The sequence below is a fragment of the Miniopterus schreibersii genome, assembly GCF_964146895.1.
Source record: "Miniopterus schreibersii genome assembly, chromosome: 1".
In the NCBI taxonomy this organism is placed as follows: Eukaryota; Metazoa; Chordata; class Mammalia; order Chiroptera; family Miniopteridae; genus Miniopterus; species Miniopterus schreibersii.
In genome coordinates this window covers 106,046,909-106,069,107 of record NC_138101.1, presented here as the reverse complement: position 1 = coordinate 106,069,107, position 22,199 = coordinate 106,046,909, and the positions used below count along the sequence as shown (strand labels likewise).

At 45.3% G+C, this 22,199-nt stretch overlaps 1 protein-coding gene and 2 pseudogenes across 6 annotated transcripts; 1 reads left to right on the top strand and 2 right to left on the bottom strand.

Annotated features, from left to right (window-relative positions):
- Positions 1 to 2,680: 2,680 nt before the first annotated feature.
- On the bottom strand, positions 2,681 to 5,989 carry LOC308568559 (phosphatidylinositol 4-kinase beta pseudogene; annotated as a pseudogene). Its single transcript has 3 exons — positions 5,504 to 5,989; positions 3,624 to 4,645; positions 2,681 to 3,589 (listed from the first exon to the last, which is right to left on the bottom strand). The product of its transcript is annotated as a phosphatidylinositol 4-kinase beta pseudogene (transcript).
- A 92-nt stretch (positions 5,990 to 6,081) lies between these two features.
- LOC308566550 (ferritin light chain-like) lies at positions 6,082 to 15,568 on the bottom strand (annotated as a pseudogene). Its single transcript, XR_014000592.1, has 2 exons — positions 15,474 to 15,568; positions 6,082 to 13,015 (listed from the first exon to the last, which is right to left on the bottom strand). The product of XR_014000592.1 is annotated as a ferritin light chain-like (transcript).
- A 14-nt stretch (positions 15,569 to 15,582) lies between these two features.
- On the top strand, positions 15,583 to 21,812 carry FAM219B (family with sequence similarity 219 member B). 4 transcript variants are annotated; one of them, XM_081156990.1, is made up of 6 exons: positions 15,583 to 15,862; positions 16,068 to 16,155; positions 16,957 to 17,034; positions 17,148 to 17,362; positions 17,479 to 17,527; positions 19,405 to 21,812. In XM_081156990.1, the coding sequence occupies exons 1-6, from the start codon at positions 15,649 to 15,651 to the stop codon at positions 19,406 to 19,408; spliced, it is 648 nt and encodes a 215-aa protein (XP_081013116.1). In that variant the 5' UTR covers positions 15,583 to 15,648; the 3' UTR covers positions 19,409 to 21,812. The 4 variants fall into 4 exon arrangements, with proteins under 4 accessions (XP_081013116.1, XP_081013115.1, XP_081013118.1 ...); XM_081156989.1 differs by having other exon boundaries at positions 19,402 to 21,812; XM_081156992.1 differs by lacking the exon at positions 17,148 to 17,362 and having other exon boundaries at positions 15,585 to 15,862.
- Positions 21,813 to 22,199: the final 387 nt, after the last annotated feature.

Genomic DNA, 22,199 nt, shown 5'->3' with positions numbered 1-22,199 from the left:
AACATATTTGGGTGCACTGACTGGTAAAATAGCTAAAGGCTAAAAGTCATTTATATAGAATTTCCTTGTTGACAGGGCCAGCAAACCCTGGGCTTAGGGAATTGGTTGTCTGAGGATAGATCAAATTGTGTACCTTCCCAAAACAAGTGAAATAAAGTTTAAAAGTGGTCATTGAGATAGTCTTGAGGATGTGCTATAGGGTAGCCAGTTCTCTCTTAGTGCCCCTTTCCTTCCCTACCTGATCTTTCCTGGCAGTGCCTTGGGCATCAAAGAATTTGCTGTTGTAGATTTAGAAGCTTTCTGCTTAAAGAACTAAGTAAATGGGTTTACTTCTTGAGAGAATAAAATAAATCCTTTCTTTAGAAGTCCCATAATACTGGATATCAGCTGCTGGATAAATTGGTTCTAGGCCTGAGTGTCTTCTACTTCAGCCAGTTCAGACTGCAGCATCCGGGGAATAGGGATAATGTTCAGTTGAAATTTAAAAAAAAATTTTATTTATCTTTATTGATTTCAGAGAGAGGAAGGGAAAGCGAGAGAGAGAGATAGAAACATCAATGATGAGAAAGTCATCATTGGACACCCCCAGCTCAGGATCAAGCCTGCAACCTGGGCATGTACCTTGACCGGGAATCGAACTGTGATCTCCTGGATCCTAGGTCAATGCTCAACTGTTCAGCCACGCCCGGCCAGGCATAAGATTCATCATCTGTTTCTTTTTTTTTTTTTCTTTTTTTTTTAGAGGAAGGGTTGGGGGGAGATAGAAACATCAATGGGCTGCCTCCTGCAAGCCCCCTACTGGGGATGGAGCCCAAAACCCAGGCATGTGTCCTGATAGGGAATCGAACCAGTCACCTCTTGTTCATGGGATGACACTCAATCCATTGAGCTACACCTGCCAGGTCAGTTGAAATTTTGATGTCTTTTCTCCTAAAACCATTGTAAGGGAATGTTAGTAAATGTTTCAGTAAGGTTTTAACACAAATGACCTTTTATAAAAGGATGACTCCCTCCCAAAAATTCCCCTCTCCCCTGTTTTAAGAATTATAAATGTGAAATAAACTAAAACAGCCACATACATCTATTTATGTGTAGTTAGTAGTCCATAGCTCTTAGGTTTGCTGTCTCTGCAGGGCAGTTCTTTCCCTCTCCTTCCATGTAGTATAACATCCCAGTTTCCTGCTGTTTTTCCTCCAGATTCTCTTTATGTTGCTTCCCCCACAGTAGTGAATATCAACATAGTCCTGCCCTCATAACCTCAAGAGTGAGAGGCAGGGGGATATTAAAACAGAATAATCACAGATATAAAGGTGTCATGGCAGATTTTTAAAGTTCTGTGAACAACAGCCCAGCCGGTGTTGCTCAGTGGTTAAGCATCGATCCATGAACCAAGAGGTCATGATTCGATTCCTGGTCAGGGCACATGCCCAGGTTTCAGGCTCAATCCCCAGTAGGGTGCGTGCAGCAGGCAACCGATCAGTGACTCTCATTTGATGTTTCTATATCTCCCTCTACCTTCTCTCTGAAATCAACACATATTTTAAAAAAGAAAAGTTTTGTGAACATGCATTTGGGTAATATGAGAAAGGGAATGATAGTTTAAGTTGAAGCCTAAAGGATTGGGGGTGTTTGTTTATACAGGGCTTTAGCTAAACGGTAATTTCATTTACATATTTACTTTTGCTAATGAAGGACTTTATTTCAAACAAAAATAAAAAATTGAGAGCTATATCCCTGGGTGTGGGGAAGGAATTAGGGCAAGAAAATTCCCATGGCTAGCCCAATACCCTCAGGTACTGGAGGGGTTGTATAACTCCGTTCTTGGCCCCTGTGATTGAGAATCTCAGCAAGTGCAGGACCCTATGCCAGAGCCCACCTTCCAAGGGGAACTCAGGCTAGGAATCAGTACCTGGAAAGGGAAAGGCAGCACTATAGCCAAAGGCAGACCATAGGATCAAGTCCTAAGTACCAGGGACTGTTTCCTGCTTCCTGGGACCCAGAACAAAATAAGAAGATGGCCTATGATCCTAGCTGGTTTGGCTCACTGGTTAGAGCATCAGCCTGCAGACTAAAGGGTCTCGGGTTTGATTCCAATCAAGGGCACATACCTCAGTTGCAGGCTTGTGCGGAAAGCAACCAATCCATGTGTTTCTCACATGGATGTTTCTCTCCCCGCCTCCTGAAAATCAATGGGAAAAATATCCTCAGGTAAGGATTTTTAAAAAAAAAGGTGGCCTGTGGAGCCCTGGCCAGTTTGGTTCAATGGTTAGAGCATTAGCCCAAGGACCAAAGGGTCACTGGTTCGATTCCTGGTCAAGGGCATGTACGTCCATTGCGTGTTCATTCCCCAGCCCTGGTTCGGGTGCATGCAGGAGGTGACCAATCGATGTGTTGCTCTCATGTCAATGTTTCTCTGTCCCCCCTCCTCTCTTCCTTCCACTCTCTCAAAATCAATAGAAAAAAATATCCTCAGCTGAGGATTCACAAAAAAAGATGACCTGTGGAAAGAACTTCTCACCCTGGTGGGAAGAAAGACCCAGTGTCCTCATGTTTATCACCTCTGTTCTCTGGAGGGCACTGAGTCCTGGAGTCTGTCAGGTGGTAATACCCACACTGATGAGGGCAGGGAAAACCCAGCAAGTCTGGATAAGGCTGATTCTCCCACCCCCTGGCAAGGTCTACACTCACCCTTTGATCCTTTGTATTTCTTACCTTCTATTTCCCTTGGGTGGATGGGTAAGTAGATGGGGTTTCTCCAGCAAGGGCCCTCCCAAGGAGGGTCCCCTGAATGCTCCACTACTCCAGGGCCTGAGAAAGTACAATGTCACATTATGCCATTGGTGAGGTACTGGAAGCTGTCATAGAGTTCGGTGGTGATAGACTACATGCTGCTATCCACCAGTCGCTGGAGCTGCTTCTCAGTCATGCTCATGTAAAACCTTTGAGATTATGGATGGTGCTGGAGCCATGGAAGCAAGGAACTGGAGAACTTTGCTGCACAATCTCCATGATCTGCACCACCTTGTCCATGTGTTTCCAAGCAGCAACCAGGCCCTGCAGCAGCATCTTGTAGTAGTTGAATATGTCACCATCCAGGCCACCTATGATGTCTACAAACTGTGGTCAGCTTAAAGGCTGGCATTGCAGAGCTCAGGTTTCGGGGTGAGCTGGACAAGATGAAGCCAAAGTCATTGTGAATGATGTGGCCTTCTGCTTCTAAAAGGATGGTTCCATTGTGTCTCCTTGACTTGGAGCAGGTAGCCAGCTCAACTTTGCACGACACTGTGCTGAGCACTGAGGAATGCCTCAGTGGTGTAACTGCCATGCTCCTGTAGGAAGTAATAATCATCAGGAAAGGAGAGCTGTAACTGTTTCTTTCCCTGGTGGCTGAACACTTGACCACTGGTTCAGTCATGCTACTGTCCATTGAAATCACAAGGACTTGTATGGCTTGATCCACAGGGTACTTGCTCCTGTTCCCAAGTTGCTTCAACACCTGGAAAGCCAGCAGCTCCTTCCCAAAGGTCATCTCCCACACTTGACAGTGACTGACAGGAGCTGCCAATTGGGGAGATGGCCGTAGGGGGAGCTGAGCACTCTCTGATACCCTCACTTTTTCCTGCCAGGGCTCTTTGAGAGCAACTGTAGAAGGGTCTTCTGGGTCACATATGAAGGTGGAGGGTGTGAGCCAGCTGCTCTGAAAGGCACTGTCAGATGTACCCTGCTGCAATGAACACAGGCTCTTTGCTTTACTGGATGGTGATACTGTCCATGGATGGAAAACAGTCACACCTGTTGTGCACTTCAGGGAGCTCCACTTGCAGCTTCCCTGTGTGGTCCACTGACCAGGCCTCATCATTTTTGTCATAGGCACAGTGTTGAAACTGCCTTCCTCCTGCTTGTGGGTGATACCGCAGGTTTTCTATAGACCATATGCTCTGTATTCAGCTCTCGGGGACCTGGGCAGGGACATTGGTGGTGTTGAAGTTTTCACATTCAAGGACTTCCACACAGATCAGGTAGGGAGCCTTGCCCTTGGGAGTTGAGGACAATAGCCTGGGTATGGGGCACATGGACCACGTGGTGGTCAAAGCTGGTAGTGGGCAGCTAGACTTAGGCAGGGAGAGCTCTGAGATCAGCCACTCTGTTTTCTGCTCCTTGGGCCCGGGGTTGGGGGAAGCATGGCCAGCCACATGGTGGTCACCATCAGAGATTCGATGAATTCTCAACCAGGAGCCAGTCTGAAAGGCTCATCCTCATTCTCCACTTTGGGGTTGCTGGCTTTCGTTTCAGATTGCTGTTGACTTATGCTGGTGGTGGCTTCTGACTTAGGGCACTGGTAAGTCCTTTTAGAGGAGACAGCCCTGTGTCAGGGGCTGGGCTCAGGGAGGGCAGCTCCCTCTTTCAGTGAACTGGCTTCAGCGCATCTGAAAGGATCAGTTTAGGTAGCTTGGTCCCACAGGAGTTATTGTTGAGTGGAAATGTGCTTGTCAGAAGAGTAGACCCCAAGCAACAGGGCACACTGGAGGGAAATGTTAATGCTCTGGCAGCAACAGTAGACTATGCAGGGCTTAATGGCATCATCCACATCCTCATCCTTGTGCATGTACATGTTAAGCAACTGAGGCAGATAGAAGTCCATGTCCTTTCAACATCACTAATCATCAGAGAAATGCAGTTTACAACCACAATGAGATATCACCTCACAGCTATCGGAATAGCTATCATCAATAAATCCACAATGGGCAAGTATTGGTGAGGAACTGGAGAAAAGGGAACCCTCACACACTGCTTGTGGGAATGCAGATTGGTGCAGCCACTATGGAAAACAGTATAGAGGGTTCTCAAAAAATTAAAAATGGAACTGCCTTATGACCCAGTGATTCCACTTCTGGGTATGTATCTGAAGAAACACAAAACAATTTCAAAAGTATAATGTACCCCTATGTTCATTGTAGCATTATTTACAATAGCCAAGGTATGGAAGCAACTCAAGTGCCCATCAGTAGACAAGTAGATATAGAACAGGTGATACACACATACAATGGATATTACTAGGCCATAAAAAAGAACGAAATCTTACCATTTGTGACAGCATGGACCTAGAGGGTATTATGCTAAGTGAAATAAGTCAGAGGAAGACAAGTACCATGTGATTTCACTTATATGTAAACAAAACAAAATGGAAATACTCATAGCACAGAGAATGGACTAGTATTTGCCAGAGGGAAGTTGGGGAACTGGGTGAAAGAGGTGAAGGGAATAAGAAGTACAAATTGGTAGTTGCAAAATAGTCACAGGGATGTAAAGTATAGCATAGGGGGATACAGTCAATAATATTGTGATAACTATGTATTGTGCCAGGTGGGTATTGAAATATCAGGGGAGAAACATTTTGTAAAGTGTATGACTGTCTAACCACTATGCTGTGCACCTGAAACCAATACAAAGTAATACTGAAAGTAAACTGTAATTGAAGAAAAAAGTCCACATTCTAATTGTGAAAGTAGAAGAGCCTGTTGCTAACCTAGGCTTGCAGCCCAGGCTCCTTGGAGTTACACAGGTATGAAATGGCCATGGACATGTCAGAGTTTTGACTCAGTTCTCAGCAGCCAAGACTGGCTGTTGTTCAGCCTCTGCCTTCTTGCTCCCTTGGCTATGCTGGAGGCCACAGTGGCCCCCCATCTCTCTTCTTCCTCTCTTATCTGGGCAGGTGGAATCATCTAGGCAGCGGATCTCACTGTGCACACCATGTGCGTTGACCAACTCCAGTGGAATGCCTCTGCTAGAGAGAGCCATGCCTCCATGCAAAAGCTTGACCTTTAGCACCTCCTGGCAGGCCTTTTGGGCCACCTCAGGGTCAATTACTGATAGGTCTCTGACCCACCCATGATGACACTTAGCAAGGAGCCCCCATTATTCCCTGGTGGGCCAGGAGTGGGCTCAGAAGTTGGCTTCAGGGGGTAGGCTTCACTACCATGCCTCTCATAGCCACAGCCAGACTTTGAGTTTAAAAATCCCACGGGACCCCTGCAGAGTGGGTGCTGGTGGTTTGGGTCAGGCTGCCAACACTGCCACCCCAGCAGCAATAGCTGCTCCCGGGTTCCATTGGCTACCAGTGATTCCCTGACAGTGGCCACAGGGGCTGCTGCTAAAAGGTAATTTTATTTTTTTTATTTTATTGAGTTTATTGGGGTGATATTGGTTAACAAAATTATACATGTTTCAAGTGCACAATTCCACAACACATCATCCGTACACTGTATTGTGTGTTCACTACCCCAAGTCAAGTCTTCGTCCATCACCATTTATGCTCCCTATACGTCCTTCCACCTTCCTCTCCCTTTCCAAGCAATCATCACACTGTTGTCCGTGTCCATCAGTTTTTTTTTCTTTTTTGTTCTATCCCTCTACATACCTCCTACCCCACCACCCCACCCACAACAGCTGTCAGCCTCCTCTCTATGAGTCTGTCTCTATTTTGCTTATTAGTTCATTTAGCCCATTAGAGTCCACATATAAGTGAAATCATATGGTACTTGTTTTTCTATGACTTGCTTATTTCACTTAGCATAGTGCTCTCCAGGTCCATTAAAAGGTGATTTTATTTTTTTAATATGTTCTTATTGATTTTTAGAGAGAGGAAGGGAGATGAAAAGAGAGAGAAACATCAACGAGAGAGAAATAATCAGTTGCCTCCTGCACACGCCCTATTGGGGATCAAGCCCACAACCCGTGCATGTGCCCTGACCGAGAATTTGAACAGGTGACCTCTTGGTGCATGGTACAATGCTCAAGCAACTGAGCCACACCAGCCAGGGCTAAAAGGTAATTTAATTACTGTATCACGTGTTTGGCTTTTACACCATTGGAGTGGGGAGAAGGGATTTTTTGACAATTCTCATAAGTGGATACATAATCACATTTAAATCTGCTTCTTTAATTACCAAAATCTAAAGGATTTACTATAACTAGCTGAAAAAGGATCATGTGCGTAATCATGGGCTCTTAACATATAGGAGGAAGGCAAAATGATTACAATGGTTTCTGCTCTTAAGGTCATGAGAGGAGCCTGAGGAGGGAACACAGTGGTTCACAATTATCTACAAGGGTGAAATAAGTGCTGTGACGGTCTTCATGCCACAAACATTTACTGAACAGGTACTAAGCACTGTGTCAGGTACTAAAGGTAGAGCAGTGAACAGGAAAGACAGAATTGGAGCCCAAAGAAACTGGAGGTAGGGACACAAAACAGCTATACTGTATAGCAGTATAATTATCACTTAATGAGGATTTTGAATTAGGGTAGCAGCAGTAGAAATGGAAAGAGATAAATTTTGAGTTACATCTTTGAGCTGTAGTTAACTAATTTGGTGAGGGGAAATGAGAACTCTTGGAAGGTCCGTTTTACAGATTTGAGTGATGGTGCCATTCATAGGAAAACAAGAGTCAGCAAGAAGAGGAGTTTGGTGCATGGTAGAGAAGGTACTGCATTTGATCCTGGTCCTGTTAAATCTCAGGCATTGGTGGGCAGAGTAGGCCTAGAACTCTGAAAAGAGGCAGAGACTAGAGGGATTATGAAGGAAGGCCATTTGGAGATAGATATGAAGTCCATTAATGGCTAAAGTTTCAGGAGCAGGGACATTTAGAAGAAAGAGGAGAGTAACTTATTACAGAAAATTTAAAACATTTACAAAAGTAGAACAATATTATAAATTCTCATAAACTCATCACTCCACTTCAGCAATTATCAATTCATGACCACTCTTCATCTGTATCCTCATTTACCCCAACTCCAAATATTTTGAATCAAATCTCAGGCATCATATCATTTCATCTGTAAATTACTATTTTGGCATATCTCAAAGTATATATATGCACAACCACAGTAAAGAAGAACTTAAATTTTTTTTTAATCCTCACCTGAGGATATGTTTAGAGGAGAGAGAGACATCGATCGGCTGCCTCCCCCATGTGCCCCAACTGGAGATGGAACCTGCAACCTACCTATGTGCCCTGACCAGGAATCGAATCCACAATCTTTTGGTGCACAGGACAACACTCCAACCATGCTCACAAAACAATACAGGAAAGTACAAGAATAAACACCTGAAATTTCACCATCCAGTTACAACCATGACTAGTATTTTGGTGACCATCTTTCTAAATGTTTCTCTGTTGTGCATGTGTAAATACTTTTGCATGTTGTTTTACAAACCTGTTTTTCACCCCTTTGCTAGGTCAAGACTATTATTTTCTGTTTAATAGGCTATAGTATTCCACAGTGTACTTTAATTTGGGTGATGGCTTTTGTAATGACTTGTTCAGTAAGGTATAATTTCCATGGACACAAATGTGCTAATCTTAAAGTGCATAGTTTGAATTCTTCCATGTGTAATCTATGAAATCATGAATGGAGGACTTTTAAAAGTTTGTGTTTTGTTTTTTTTTTTGCTGAAGATTAAATAAGACTAAGTGAAGTTGTGAGCATACAGTGATTTTCAACAAATATTAGTTCCTCTGCCATGAATTAAGGGAGTTCAAGGCCAAATTATAGGAGGTAAAGAAGTGATCTTAGGCACTGAAGGAGGAAGGCTCCTGAAGAACAATTAAGTCCCAAGAGGGTGATGGGAAAGATGGTGAGGGTTGAAGAAAGTTAGGCATTTCTTTTACATGCTGGAGATTTTTACTGTGTTGCTGAATAGAACCGGCAGCTGGAAAATGTTACTGTTTTCTTTGCGTCTTAAGTTCTGCTTAGATTTCTAAATTCAGTTTTTACCTAAGTAAGTCATTTGTGCTTTTAGAAACAGATGGGTATTGTGATAAATGCTAACTTAGTTTGTTACAGCCTGGCCAGGTGTGGCTCAGCGGTTGAGCATTGACCTAGGATCCAGGAGATTCAATTCCCAGTCAGGGCACATGCCTGGGTTGCGGGCTCGATCCCCAGTTCGGGGCGTGCAGGGGGCAGCTGATCAATGACAACTCTCTTATCATTGATGTTTCTCTCTCTCTCTCCCTCTCCCTTCCTCTCTCTGAAATCAATAAAGATATATTAAAAAAAAAAGTTTGTTACAGCAACACCTTAGACTGCAGAAATAAGTGCTGCCTTTTGAATAGCATGATGTATCTCCTTTATCTCTAAGGTAAGGGTGGCAAACTATGGCTCCTGAGCCAAATCTAGCTCACCACCTATTTTCATACAGTTGGCAAGCTAAGAATTTTTACATTTTTAAATGGTTTAAAATCAATAAAAAAAAAAATAGCCCTAGCCTGTTTTGCTCAGTGGTTAGAGCGTCGGCCTGTGGACTGCAGGGTCCCGGGTTTGATTCCAGCCAAGGACATGTACCTTGGTTGGAGGCTCAATCCCCAGCCCCAGTTGGGGCACATGCAGGAGTCAACCAATCAATGTGTCTCTCTCATATCAATGCTCCTCTCTCTCTCTTTCCCTCCCACTCTCTCTGAAAAGCAATGGAAAAAATATCCTTGGGTGAGGGTTAAAATAAAATCAGTAAAAAAATATTTCATGACATGATGAAATCATATGAAATTCAGAATTCATTGCCCATAAATAAGGATTTATTGGAACACCAGCTATACATTCATTTGCATATTATCTGTGGCTGCTTTAAAAAAAATTGTAGCCCAGCCAGTGTGGCTAAGTAGTTGAGCGTCGAACCATGAACCTGGAGGTCACAGTTCAATTCCCAGTCAGGGCACATGCTGGGTTCCAGGCTCGGTCCCCAGGGTGGGTCATGCAGGAGGCAGCCAATCGATGATTCTCTCTCATCGTTGTTTCTATCTCTCTCTCCCTCTTCCTTCCTCTCTCTGAAATCAATAAAAACATATTTAAAAAGAGAGAGAGAGATGGAAAACTAGTTTCATCTTTTTTTAAAAAATTGCAAAGTACAAAAATTTAAGATAGTAAATTTTATGTGTACATCTCAGTGGCACTAAGTACATTCCCATTGTTGTCCAATATCTATGGCTGCTTTTGCACTACAATGACAGAGTTGAGTAGCTGGAACAAAAACTTCATGGTCCATAAAGTCAAAAATATTTTTAACCTGGCCATTTATAGAAGTTTCCCAACCTGTAATCTAAAATAATAGAAATCATTTTCCATGCAAGCAAACATCTAAACCCCAAGTCTAATACTAAGAGGAAAGATGACTAGATAAATCTACTGAAAAATTTCTTATTCCCAACAAAAGCAAAAATAAACAAGTAGGACTACATCAAACTAAAAAGCTTCTGCATAATGAAGGAATCCACCAACAAAATAAAAAAGTGTCTAATTAAATGGGAGAAAATATTTGCAAATAATTTATCTGGTAAGGGGTTAACATCTAAATATAAAAAGGACTTCACAACTCAATAGCAAAGAACAAGCAATTCTATTTAATAATGGGCAGAAGGTCTTGGCCGGCTGGCTCAGTTGGTTGGAGCATCATCCCACACACCAAAAGGTTGCTGGTTCAATTCTTAGGGCACATATATGGGTTGCACATATATAGGTTGCCGGTTTGATGCCCAGTCGGGGCACATACAGGGGGCAACCAATCGTTTCTCTCTCCCCCTTCCTCTCTAAAATAAATGAAATCATATCTTTGGGTGAGGATTAAAAAAATAAGTAGATAGATGCATAGTTAAAAATGGGCAGAAGATCCAAAAAGGCATGTTTCCAAAGAAGACATATAGATGGCTAACGGCAAATGAAAAAGATGCTCAACATCACTAACCATCAACTAAATACAAATCAAAACCACGAGATATCACCTCACACCTTTTAGAATGACTATTATCAAAAAGACAAGAAATAAGTGTTGGCAAGGATATGGAGAAAAGGGAACTCTCCTGCGCTGTTGGTGGGAATGTAATTTGGTGCAGCCACTATAGAATACAGTATAGAACTACTGTATGACCCAGCAATTCCACTTCTGGGTATCTATCTGAAGACAATGAAAACACTGATTCAAAAAATATATCCACCACTGTGTTCAATGCAGCGTTGTTCACAATATGGAAACAATCTAAGTGTTGATTTACGGATAAATGGGAAAAAATTATATATACATACACATATATATGTGTGTATATGTGTGTGTGTATAATATACAACTCAGTAAATAAAAGAATGAAATTATTCAGCCATAAAAAAGAATGAAATCTTCCCATCTGTAAAAACATAGATGAACCTTTAGGCATTATGCTAAGTGAAATAAGTCAGAGAGAGAAAAACAAGTATCGTATGATCTCACTTATATGTGTAATATAAAAAAAACACACAAAGTAAATTCATAGATGCAGAGAACAGACTGGTGGTTGTGGGAAGGGGGATGGGTGAAGGGAATCAAAAGGTACAAAATTTCAGCTATAAAATAAGTCATAGGGATGTAAATGTACAGCATGATGACTATGGTTAATACTATATTGCATATTTGAAAGTTGCTAAGAGAGTAGATCTTAAAAGTCCTCATCATGAGAGAAAAAAGAAAATTAATTTTGTAACTGTGGTGATCATTTAACAATGTATACAACACTGAGTCATTCTGTTGTACATCTGAAACTAATATAACGTTATATGTCAATTATACCTCAATAAAAAATATTTCACCACTGTTTCACCACTGTTCTCTATCCCTTGCTATACCTAATCACAGGTCCTTACCAGTGGACAGCAGAACAAGACTTCTCAACTAATGATGAAGATTCATCTGTCCCAGGATGAGGAAAAGGTTAGGGATTGTTGGGATTCCCATGATCTGGAGCCACAGATAAAGGATGTGACTGATGGGGGCAGGAAAGCCTGAAAGCCTGAAAGCCAGGGTGGGAATCTTTCTTAACAGCCAAGGATTCCCTCCACTCGATCCTATCCTACCTCTAACAACGAATTTAAAAAGACTGGGAATTAAAAAGTAGAAGGTGCCTTATCAGTCCTGTTCATCATTAGATCTATAGGGTCTTGCATAGCACCTGACCTACCTTAAATGAGTAAAGCTTTGCTAAATGAAGGAGCTGAGGGTCCCCAGTTCAGCAGGGGTCCAGCACAGCCACTCTGGGTTAGGGTCTGAGTACATGGGGTAAGGAAGAGGGGCTTTGTGCCCCGTGTGCTGTGGCAGTTCTTGACCTGGAGACTCCATCCCCTTCAACCTAGGCTTTATTCTTTGTTGTTTGTTTTGGGGAGTGGGGAGTAATTTATTTTTTCTTAGATTCCTAGTGAACATCATATCTTCTTTTTTTCCCTACAAAAAGCTTTCTTGTTTCTGTTTGGTCCAATGCATGGGAGAGGTCTCCACGGTGGTTAAAAGAATGGCTAGTGTTTTGGGGGAGAGGCTCAAGCAAAAGTCAGACACAAGGGGAATGCAGAGGGGCCCCTCAAAGTCCTCTGGGCTCCAAAGGCTCCTAGACGTGCTTGGGGGTGAGCCTTTTGAAGAGATACTTGCCCAGCCCAGCCTGGGGGCCAGCCAGCTTGCAGAGGTCAGGTGGTCACTCATTTCTTTATGAGTTTCACCTCCTCAATCCAGGAGGTGGTTCTTCAGGAAGTCACAGAGATGAGGGTCTGTGCAGGTAGAACCCAGGGCATGCAGATCCAAAAGGGCCTGGTTCAGATTCCTCCCCAAGGCTATGGCTGCTTCCATGGCATCCTGAGCTTTGCCCCACTCGTCCTGGGAAGGATTCAGCATGTTCTGGAAGAGAATGAGGCCACTGCACTGGTTTTGCATCTTTAAGAGATGCTCAGCACCCTCGCACTTCTTTTACTTCAACTCGTGGAAGAAGTGGCCAACACCCTCCAGAACCACATCATCACAGTTGAAATAAAAGCCCAGAGAGAGGTAGGTGTAGGAGTCCCGCAGATGCAGCTTGGCCAGGTGGTTGATGGCAGCCTCCACCTCAGTGGCATAATTCTGACGAATTTGGGAGCTCACGGTTGTCGGCAATAAGGAGTTAAGGTCGAAAAACAGTGTTGGCTGGTCGCAAAGGCTGAGGATGGCTGAGGTGGTTCCGAAGGTGGTGACTGGAAAAGAGGTTGGAGGGTGGTTGGAGGCTGGAAAAAGTGGTGTCCCTGGGTCTGTCCTGTCCAAACACTGTTGAAACAAGAGACAGATCCAGGACTGCCGAAGGCACTGATGAACATCGTATCTTAAACGGAAGAGAGCTGTCCATACCCAGGCCAGGACAGTTGGGCAATCACAATTTCTTCATTAATAAAATGAGTTTAGACTATGTAATTTCTAAAATCCCTCCCAGCCCCAAATTTCTATGATTCTAAATAAACTAAAACTTAAGAGGGGAAAATAGAACATTCATTCAACAGATAGGTGTTACTATGACTTTGTGCTAAAAACAAGGAATACAAAATGAATAAGGCACCCTGGCTGGTGTGGCTCAGTTGGTTGAGCATCATCCTGTGCACTGAAAGGTTGCTGGTTCAATTTCTGGTCAGGGCACATACCCAGGTTGCAGGTTTGATCCCTGGTCAGGGTACGTATGAGGCAACTGAATGATGTTTCTCTCTGTCTCTCCCCTTCTCCCTTCCTCTCTCTTTAAAATCAATTTAATAACGTATTTAGAACAAAACAAATCAAAATGAATAAGGCAGTCTGCCCTTGAGTAGCATAAAGCCAAGTGAGAGGATAAACACTAAGTACTTAGAATACTATGTAAGCTTTGTAAGGTTACATTTCTTGAGAGGCAAGTGCCATTCCAAGCACTTGACAATTTAACCTCACAATACTATTAGTTACTATAATCGTTCCCATTTCTCAGATAAAGAAACTGAGACATAAGGAGGTTAAATAATTTGACAGTGATACAGCAAATAATCTGGATTCAGGGTCCATGTTCAATCACATAGCAATGAACTGAGCACTAATGATGGGGATTTAGGAAGGGAATGGATGAGGGCACTCAGACTCTTTTTTGCTACAAGTTCCTGGAGATTTTCTAACATTGAATGGGTTTCGATCACATTTTCTTAGGCCTTTGGTAAGGTCCCCATCAGTTTAACAGGCAGCATAGCCATGAGAAAAGCCATTTCTTTGGAATCCACAAGGAGTTGGGTTCAAATTCCAGCTTTAACCACTTAAGTAGTAAACTTGACCAAATCTAAGCCTCACTGCATAACAGGACTAACAACCAGCTTCATTGGGAGGTCAGGAGAATTAAATATTAAGTTAACCATATGAAGTTGCTGTTTCTGGAGGTAAAAACAAGTGGATTCTAATGAAATAGTTAGCATTCCTTTGTGTCTCTAATTTTTAAAAAACTCCAGCTCTTGCCCAGCTGGCGTGGCTCAGCGGTTGAGCAATCGACCTATGATCCAGGAGATCCAGGTTTGATATCCAGTAAGGGCACATGCACAGGTTTTGGGCTCAATCCCCAGCAGGGGGCGTGCAGGAGACAGCCAATCAATGACTCATCGATGTTTCTATCTCTCCCTCTCCCTCTCTCTGAAATCAATAAAGATATATTTAAAAAAAAAAAAAAATCTAGTCTGTTGTCCAAGATATCTGTCAGGGAAGCTTTGAAACCTATAGGGAGGAGAAGGGTATAAAACCTTGAACCCCACAAACTAGTTGAGTGCCTGCTTGTGCTGCATGCCAAGTGTATTTTTTAAAAGATTTGCTTGTTGCCCGGCCAGGCGTGGCTCAGCAGTTGAGCATCGACCTAGTATCCAGGCGATTGGGGTTCGATTCTGGTCAGGACACGTGATGTTTCTCTCTCTCTCTCTCCCCCTCTCCTTTCCTCTCTCTGAGATCAATAAAGATATATTAAAACAAACCAAAAAAAAGATTTGCTTGTTTTGCTTCCTTAATAAATTCCCTTGCTTTGCTTCAACACTAATGTCTGTCATTCGTGTGAAATCTTTGAGCTGACAAAAGCCCTGACAGGAGCCAAGGAGGGGACAGCTTCTCCCCCCCCCCCCCCCCAGGCTGTCAGGTAACACCATGGCAGCTCCATGCCCTACCTACTACACACAGACTCAGCCCATGCACTTTCACCCTTCTGTCTACAGCCTGTTTTACCCTTGTTTGTCGCTGCTGTAGGAAGGTTAGTGACGTTGGTTCCATTTTTAAATGTGGAATCAGGCCTACAGAGGGTTTGGCCTCACCTAAGGTCTCAGACACCACCTGGTGGGTTTGGACTTAGATAAGCCCTGGCACTTACGTGACCTCCGCAAGGTCCTTGAACCTCTCTCTGGACTGTCCTTTTCTGGAGAAAAGCGCTAATACGTCCCTTTCTCACACAGTTCTTTTCCGTTCAGCACAGGCTCTCCCGGCCCGCCCTTGGGGGCTCTGGCTGTAGCAGTATGATCCGCGACACACTGCATAGAGCACAGGCGAGCAGGGGCACACCGCGACCCCCCATTAATATCAATATTTGATTTTCACTAGACAGCACTGGCTCGGCAGTTCCGGGTTCAGACCAACTACAAGGACCACAAAGCGCCAAAAAGGAGAGACTGAACCTACCCCGCCCCTGAAGAGCAAAATGGCTGGGCCACGCTCTCGGTAGGCGGGGCCGGAAGCTCTGCGGCTCCGGCCCGCGCCTGCGCACCACCATCTGGTTCAAAGACAGCACCTCCCTCCCGGCGGACTAGTTAGCCCCTAGGCGGGGCTTGGCGAGGCCGTGGCGACTGAGGAGGCCATGGCGACCGAGGAGCCCTGCGGGCAGGCGGCGCGGGCGTCTACCCCGGGACCCTGGCCCGGCGGGGTCCTGGGCCACATGGCACGAGCTGCGGGGCCGCCTTCCGGGCGAAGCGGCCGTGGAGTCGCCCGATTGGGGGAACGGACCCCGGCGGCTGTGGAGAAGCGGGGGCCGTACATGGTGATGCGTGGGCCTCCCATTCAGGCCAAGCTGCGTGAGTGCGGCCCGATGGGGTCTCTGCCTGGGCGGGCTGCTGTGTCCCCCGGGCGGGCTCCAGAGCCTCGCTGCGGCGACCCCCGAGAGGCACCTCCAGCGCGCTCCCGTTCCCGAAAATCTGTTCGAGAAGAGCGGGTTCCTGGCGTTTGGGAGAAACCGCGGAGTGGGGAAGACCCCGCTAACCTGGGCTCTTTGACTTCCAGAGAAACACCGGGACCTGGCCAAGGCCGTTCTGCGGAGGAAAGGCATGCTGGGGGCCTCGCTGAACCGCCCCGACTCTTCAGGGAAAAGGTGTCAGCAGGCGCCACCTCCTCTGTGCAGACAGTTTTCCGAGAAGGCCTTAGTCCTGGGGCTGGGAGACGGGGGACTCACGTTTAAGGCCCAGCTAGGGATTCCCCTGACGCCAACCTGTCAGGTTCACTATTTTTTATTTTTTAAAAAATCCTCACCCGAGGATATTTTTTCCATTGTTTTTCAGAGAGAGTGGAAGAGAGAGAGAGAGAAACATTGATGTGAGAGAGACACATCAATTGATTGCCTCCCGCATGCACCCCAAGGGGTCAGGGAATAGAATATGCAGCCGAGGTACCTGCCCTTAGCCAGAATCGAACCTGGGACCCTTCAGTACGAGGACCGAGGCTCTAACCAGAGCCAAACCGGCCAGGGCCCGATTCACAATTTTAAAATAGGAAAGGGACCGACTTTTTTTTTTTCTTTAAGAATGTGATGGTGTCAGGGCAAGGGTTTTAGAGTAAGTTTTGTCAGGGCATAAAATCAGTCACTAAGTTAGGGAGGAGCATAATGGCTGGGTCCCCAGAAGGGAAGATGGACAACAGTGTGGGACAAGCCAATGCTGTCCTGATTGATGAAAGTTTGGCTTTTCCTCAGTAAGAGTAGGAGGAGTGGTATGGGGAAGTGCATATTCTGAGGAGCTGTAGCCAGATACATAGCTGGTGGTGGTGGCTGTGTGACCAGGTAGAAGACAAGTCAGGAATAGTGCAGTTAGTTCTTTTAACATAAGAACAAGGCTTTTGGCTTTCCCTGTAAATGCTGGTGCTTCATCTGTGCTTGATCTCTTCTATCTTCCCTCAGGTCAGTGAAGTTTAACAAGGGCTATACTCCTCTTAGTCAGAATCCAGATGAAAACCTGGTGTCCCTCAACTCGGACAGGTGAGTTCTCCCCTTGGAAATACCCCTTGGGGAGTGACTTGGGTAAAACTGCAGATTGCTTGGTGCCTTCGCTTGTTCCCTGTCTCTTCCAAGACCCTTCACGCATGTTCCAGGGCTGTCTTCTTTGGAGCACTATTCCATCCCAAGATTGCTTGCCTAGAGGATTCCGAGGATTCATGCTGCTCTTGGATTTGCAGCACCAGCCTTGTCTGGGGAAACCATCCTGCCCTATTGTGTCTTGCACTGTTAGTGACAGTGACCTTGTCCCTGCTGGAGCCTTTGAAGGAACCATTTGTACTCACAGCTAATTCTGGGCTTGAGTTCTATGGTGTGTGGTCTTTACTTCGTAACTCCTGCAGACCCCCTTGCATGCTTTTCACCTTGCCATTTGCAGCTGTGCTCCATAGGTATCCTCCTGAATTGACTCTCTTCCTCTTCTCCTAGTGATGGGGAGCTGGAATCCAGATACTCCTCCGGGTATTCCTCTGCAGAGGCAAGTTCAGAGTGCCTTCCTGCGCGGGGCCAGGCATCAGGCAGTGTTATCACCACTGCCAAATGCTTGTCGAGTGCCTGTTGTATGCACGGCACTGTGCCAGACATCTGGTTGGTTCTCCAATCTTCTACTCTGTCCTCTTCCCACAGCAGAGGTATAGGTGTCTGAGAAGGGCTTGTTGAAAATCCAGGAGCCCATAGACCCTTAGAGCTGGAAACAACTTCACAAGTCTTCTAGTCGAGGCCACCACTGAGAAAAGGAATTCTCTAGGTCAGGGATGGGGAACCTTTTTTCTGCCAAGGGCCATTTGGATATTTATAACATCATTCACAGGCCATACAAAATTATCAACTTAAAAATTAGCTATGAAAAAAGCTCCTAGATTTATTAAATTTCAAGTCCCGCCTGCGGTTGCGTGGGCAAGGCCAGACATTTCCCCACTCCTGCTCTAGATAAATCCCAGCTAAGTGTTTACCAGCCTCTGCTTGGTTGCTTCTTATATATTTATAGATTTCAGAGAGAGGAAGGGAGAAGGAGAGAAAGAAACATCAATGAGTGTCATTGATTGACTGCCTCCTACATGCCCCCTGCTGGGGATTGGGCCTGAAACCCAGGCATGTGCCCTGATGGGGAATCGAACCTCTATCTCCTGGATCATAGGTCAGTGCTCAACCACTGAGCCATGCTGGCAAGGAACTTGGTTGCTTCTTGTAATCAGGTACTCACTACCTCCAAGAAACCTTGCTGTCCGCCCTCTCTCCAACACATATGCCCAATTCCTTCTTCAGGTAGCTCTTTGAGCTAAGTCTTCCTTATTTATTTGAAATGTCTTCTGCAGCCTGGACTGGGTGGTCACACAGTAATTCAAGTCTCCCTTTTTTTTTTTTTTTTTTTTTTTTATCTAAGATCAGCATTCCTGTCCCTCCCCTGGCCATCCTCCACCAAGCTTGCTTTCTTCCAGGCCAAACAACTTCTGTTCCTTCAGTTGTTCCATCTATGGGAACTGAGACTGAGATACTCCTGGGCCAGCCTTTTGGATATGTTTCCAGAGTGATTGTCCCAGACAGAAACGGGATATAAAGTTGTGGCATGTGCCTTTGACAGAAGTGAAGTTCTGGAGACATAACTGTACACCACTGGTATTTCTTCCTTATTCTCCTGGAAACTGTTGGCTACCCCCAAGTTTCTGCCAAAGAGAATAGGGGCAGTTTATAAACTGTATCCTCCTTGTATATCTGGGTGCCTAAAATTGTTAAAACTAAGAAAAGAAAATTAGCCAGGAGCCAGAGAAAGCCCTACACTGTTCCCAGTCTGACTTTCCTTCTGCTCAGAGGAACTGGTAAAGCCATGCTGACAGGTTCCACTTTGCAAGGAAGGAGCTCTGCTGGCATCGAAGAACAATATGTCTAACTGGCAGTGCAGACAAAGCTGCTCTTCACCCTGTTCTACTGTAATTCATATTTCTTTACTATTCTACCCCATTGTTCTCGTATCGTTATCCCATATTTTTCAGCCTTCATAGGGACCAGTCTGGGTTCCCAGTGAGAATGGTCAAAGCATTGATTTTCAAACATATTCTGGAATCTGGTATTTACATCAGATTCCTCAGTATTCTTTAGTGAGAGCAGCTCCTCTGGGGGTTTGTGACAGTGCAGCCTGGACAGTACTGGCTCATGCTCTTGGGTGCTCCTCACTGCTGGCTGAAGCACAAGTAGGAAAAGCTGGCATTTCCATCTGCAGTCCCAGAATGTATGGGGTTGACCTGAGGGTGGAGAATGGACAAGAAGCTATGTTAAGGGAATGTGTGTCTGCATTTTGGGCAGCAGTCATTTCTGCTTTGCAGTCTGGCTTATAGTTTTCTCTCCTGCTCTTAGCAGGTGAACCAGGATGTGAGCCGCCAGCTGCTCCAGGATGGGTATCACCTGGATGAGATTCCAGATGATGAGGACTTGGACCTCATTCCCCCCAAGCCTATGGCCTCCTCGACGTGCTCCTGCTGTTGGTGCTGTCTTGGGGACTCTTTCTCCTGTACCCTCCAATAGACATAAGCCCCTAAGTGGGCCCTGCTTGCCGTGCCTATGGAGCCCTTTGGGCTCTTCATAGGTCACAGACTGCAGTGGGAACTGCTGTCAGCCCCAGAATCACTTGAAGTACTGGCCTGGGAAGTCAGTTACCTGCAGTTACCCCTTACCTGGTGCTTCTCAGGCCAGAGGCCCCCACCTGGGTGATAGGGTAGTATGTGGAATTCTGTAGTTTTCCTCTGCTGTTGGAGCAGAGTTTGGTAAAAAAACCACTTTAATAAGGGCAGAAATAGAATTCTGGGAAAAGGGCTTATGTGCCCAAGTTGTGCTGGATGGTGGTGTGTGGAGGCAGAAAATTTGAATATGTGGCTTATAGCTGGGAATCTTTGAAAAAGAACTATATGGGACCAGTTCACGAAATTTCTTAAGCTCTTCTCCTCTTCCTAGCTCCAAGACAGGTTTGCCTTTCAAGAAAGCATAAAGCTTTGGCCTTCTGGTTGTGCCTGACTATTGCAGGGAGGTCAGCAGCTTGCTTGATGACATAGCAGGTTCAAGGCTTCCAGAATCCCTGAACCCAGAGCATCCCCAACTGTTCCAGCTGGGTAGGTTTAGTGACTCTGGTCAGCCCTAGTTAGAGAAAAACTGCTCCACTATGTACATATTTATTTATTTGTTGTTCCTTGGTTTCCATTCTCCGCCTTGGTCTTAGCTAGTTTCTTCTCCATCCAGTCTCAGAAGCCTGCAGATTTTGGTTACCAGCAGAGGGAGCTGCAGAGAGCATTCAAGTGTCTTCCTATTTAATAGCCTTGTAAACTTGACAAGCATACTGGCTAAGCTGTGTGTGGTCTCTGACATAGATGGAGGCTCATAAACAAGATCAGGAGTAGAGACTTGTGCCAGCTCCCAAAGCCCCTGCCTAAGGAGATAATCTGCCATTGCAGAGGGCCTCCTTTCACCCCATTCCATTGTGTCCAGCTGTCCAGATTCCTCTGACCACAGCATAGGCATCACAATGGATACTCAGGATTGGACTTTTTACAGTAAACGTTTGCGTGCAACACAGCCTCTCAGCCCCCAGTGTGAACACAGCAAAGACAGCATAATCCCCCCATGACCCCTACTAGACAGCATATCTTGCTAGACCACACCACACCTCTCCCTAGAATTTAGTTTGTGTTTTTGTTTGTTTTGCCTTACCTAGAACCGTGGTGAGGACTGAATGGGAGTGGACAGGGTTCCCAGCCCAAGGGGCATGGTAGTCAGGGTTAGAGTGTGGGCCCCACATGGGAAAGTGCCTGGTCTCTTGACTTATTTGATGCTCTATAACCACTAGGTATATATGAGGGATGGTGTGGACTCTTGCTTGCTCTAATACTATGTGAGGTGATTGAAATACTGAGAATGTCAGGTTAAAAGGACCTATCTTAGAAAGTAGAGAGGAATACAGTATCCAGGGGGCTGGTGCCCCACATTCTGAGCACTTTGTGCAAATGCTTGCAGGGCGTGAGGACACTCCTTTCTGAACCCTTTGCCCACCCACAGGCCTTTCTGGTTTCTGCAGAGGTGGAGAAATGTACACAGAGGGTTCAATATAGGACAGTATAGACAGTGGTAACAGAAAACCCAGTGGGGCCAGAAAGTGGCTGTGGCAACCAAGTGTGGGACAGTTTTCTGTGGGGCAGGTGGTTAGGACAGTGGATAGAGCAGCCTAAGCATTCGGCAGCTGTCGGTGCTGAGGGTGGCAACAGGACCCCAAGATCAAGGCGCTCTGGGTGATTGTTGCTATTTGGCTGTGGCTGTCCCTGAAGACGATAGTATGTTCCAGAGCTGGTTGACCCTGAGCGGAAGGCATTACCTTTGTGGGAAAAGTTGCAGGAAACTAAAATGGGGGACAGTGTGCAGTGAGGTAGGATTTCTGGAAATGGTCAGTTGTTTGGGGCCAGAAGCTAAAATATCACCAAAAAGCACCAAGATGCCAGAGCTAAACTGCCTTAATTGAGAGTGTTGGGTGTTCTGTAGGTAAGTACCCTGGGGACAGGTGTATTCAGGCTAACGTCACAGATGGGAGAGGTACTGTATGGTGTTTAGAGTACTCTACAGAACTCTTGGCTTAGACTTCTACAGCTTTGTAAGTTTATAATAAATACAGTCATGCTAGTTGAGCTGTCTCTGTTGCAATAGGATTTTTCAGAAAGGCCCAGGCCGCAGTCGTTGCCCCTTCTGAATTCTGAAATAAATAAAGAGCCTAATAGCCCCAGCTGTGACCATTCCTCCTCGGACCTCCTTTGTGCTCTTCCCAGTGGGCTTCATTTTCAGGCCTGCTTCACTAGAGGCCATGGATGGAATCAGCCTTTACACATCACTTCTCTTTAGAATGCGTTCCCTTTAGCAGACCCTTCTTTCCCAGGTTTTTTTTTTTAAACAAAGGAAATTTGGGGCCAAAAAAAACCCCAGAACAGATTGACCAGAATTTTTTGGAGATAGTTTTCTAGAATTGAGTTGAACAGGGAGTCTAGTATGGGCAACAGCCCAGAAAGATCCTTTTGTGAGAGTCCAAACCCTTACCCCACACAGGAAGGAACCAATAGCTTGGATCTCTGCTTAGTCTGGGGTGATAAGATCTAAGCCTGTTGACTGAATGTGCTCCATAG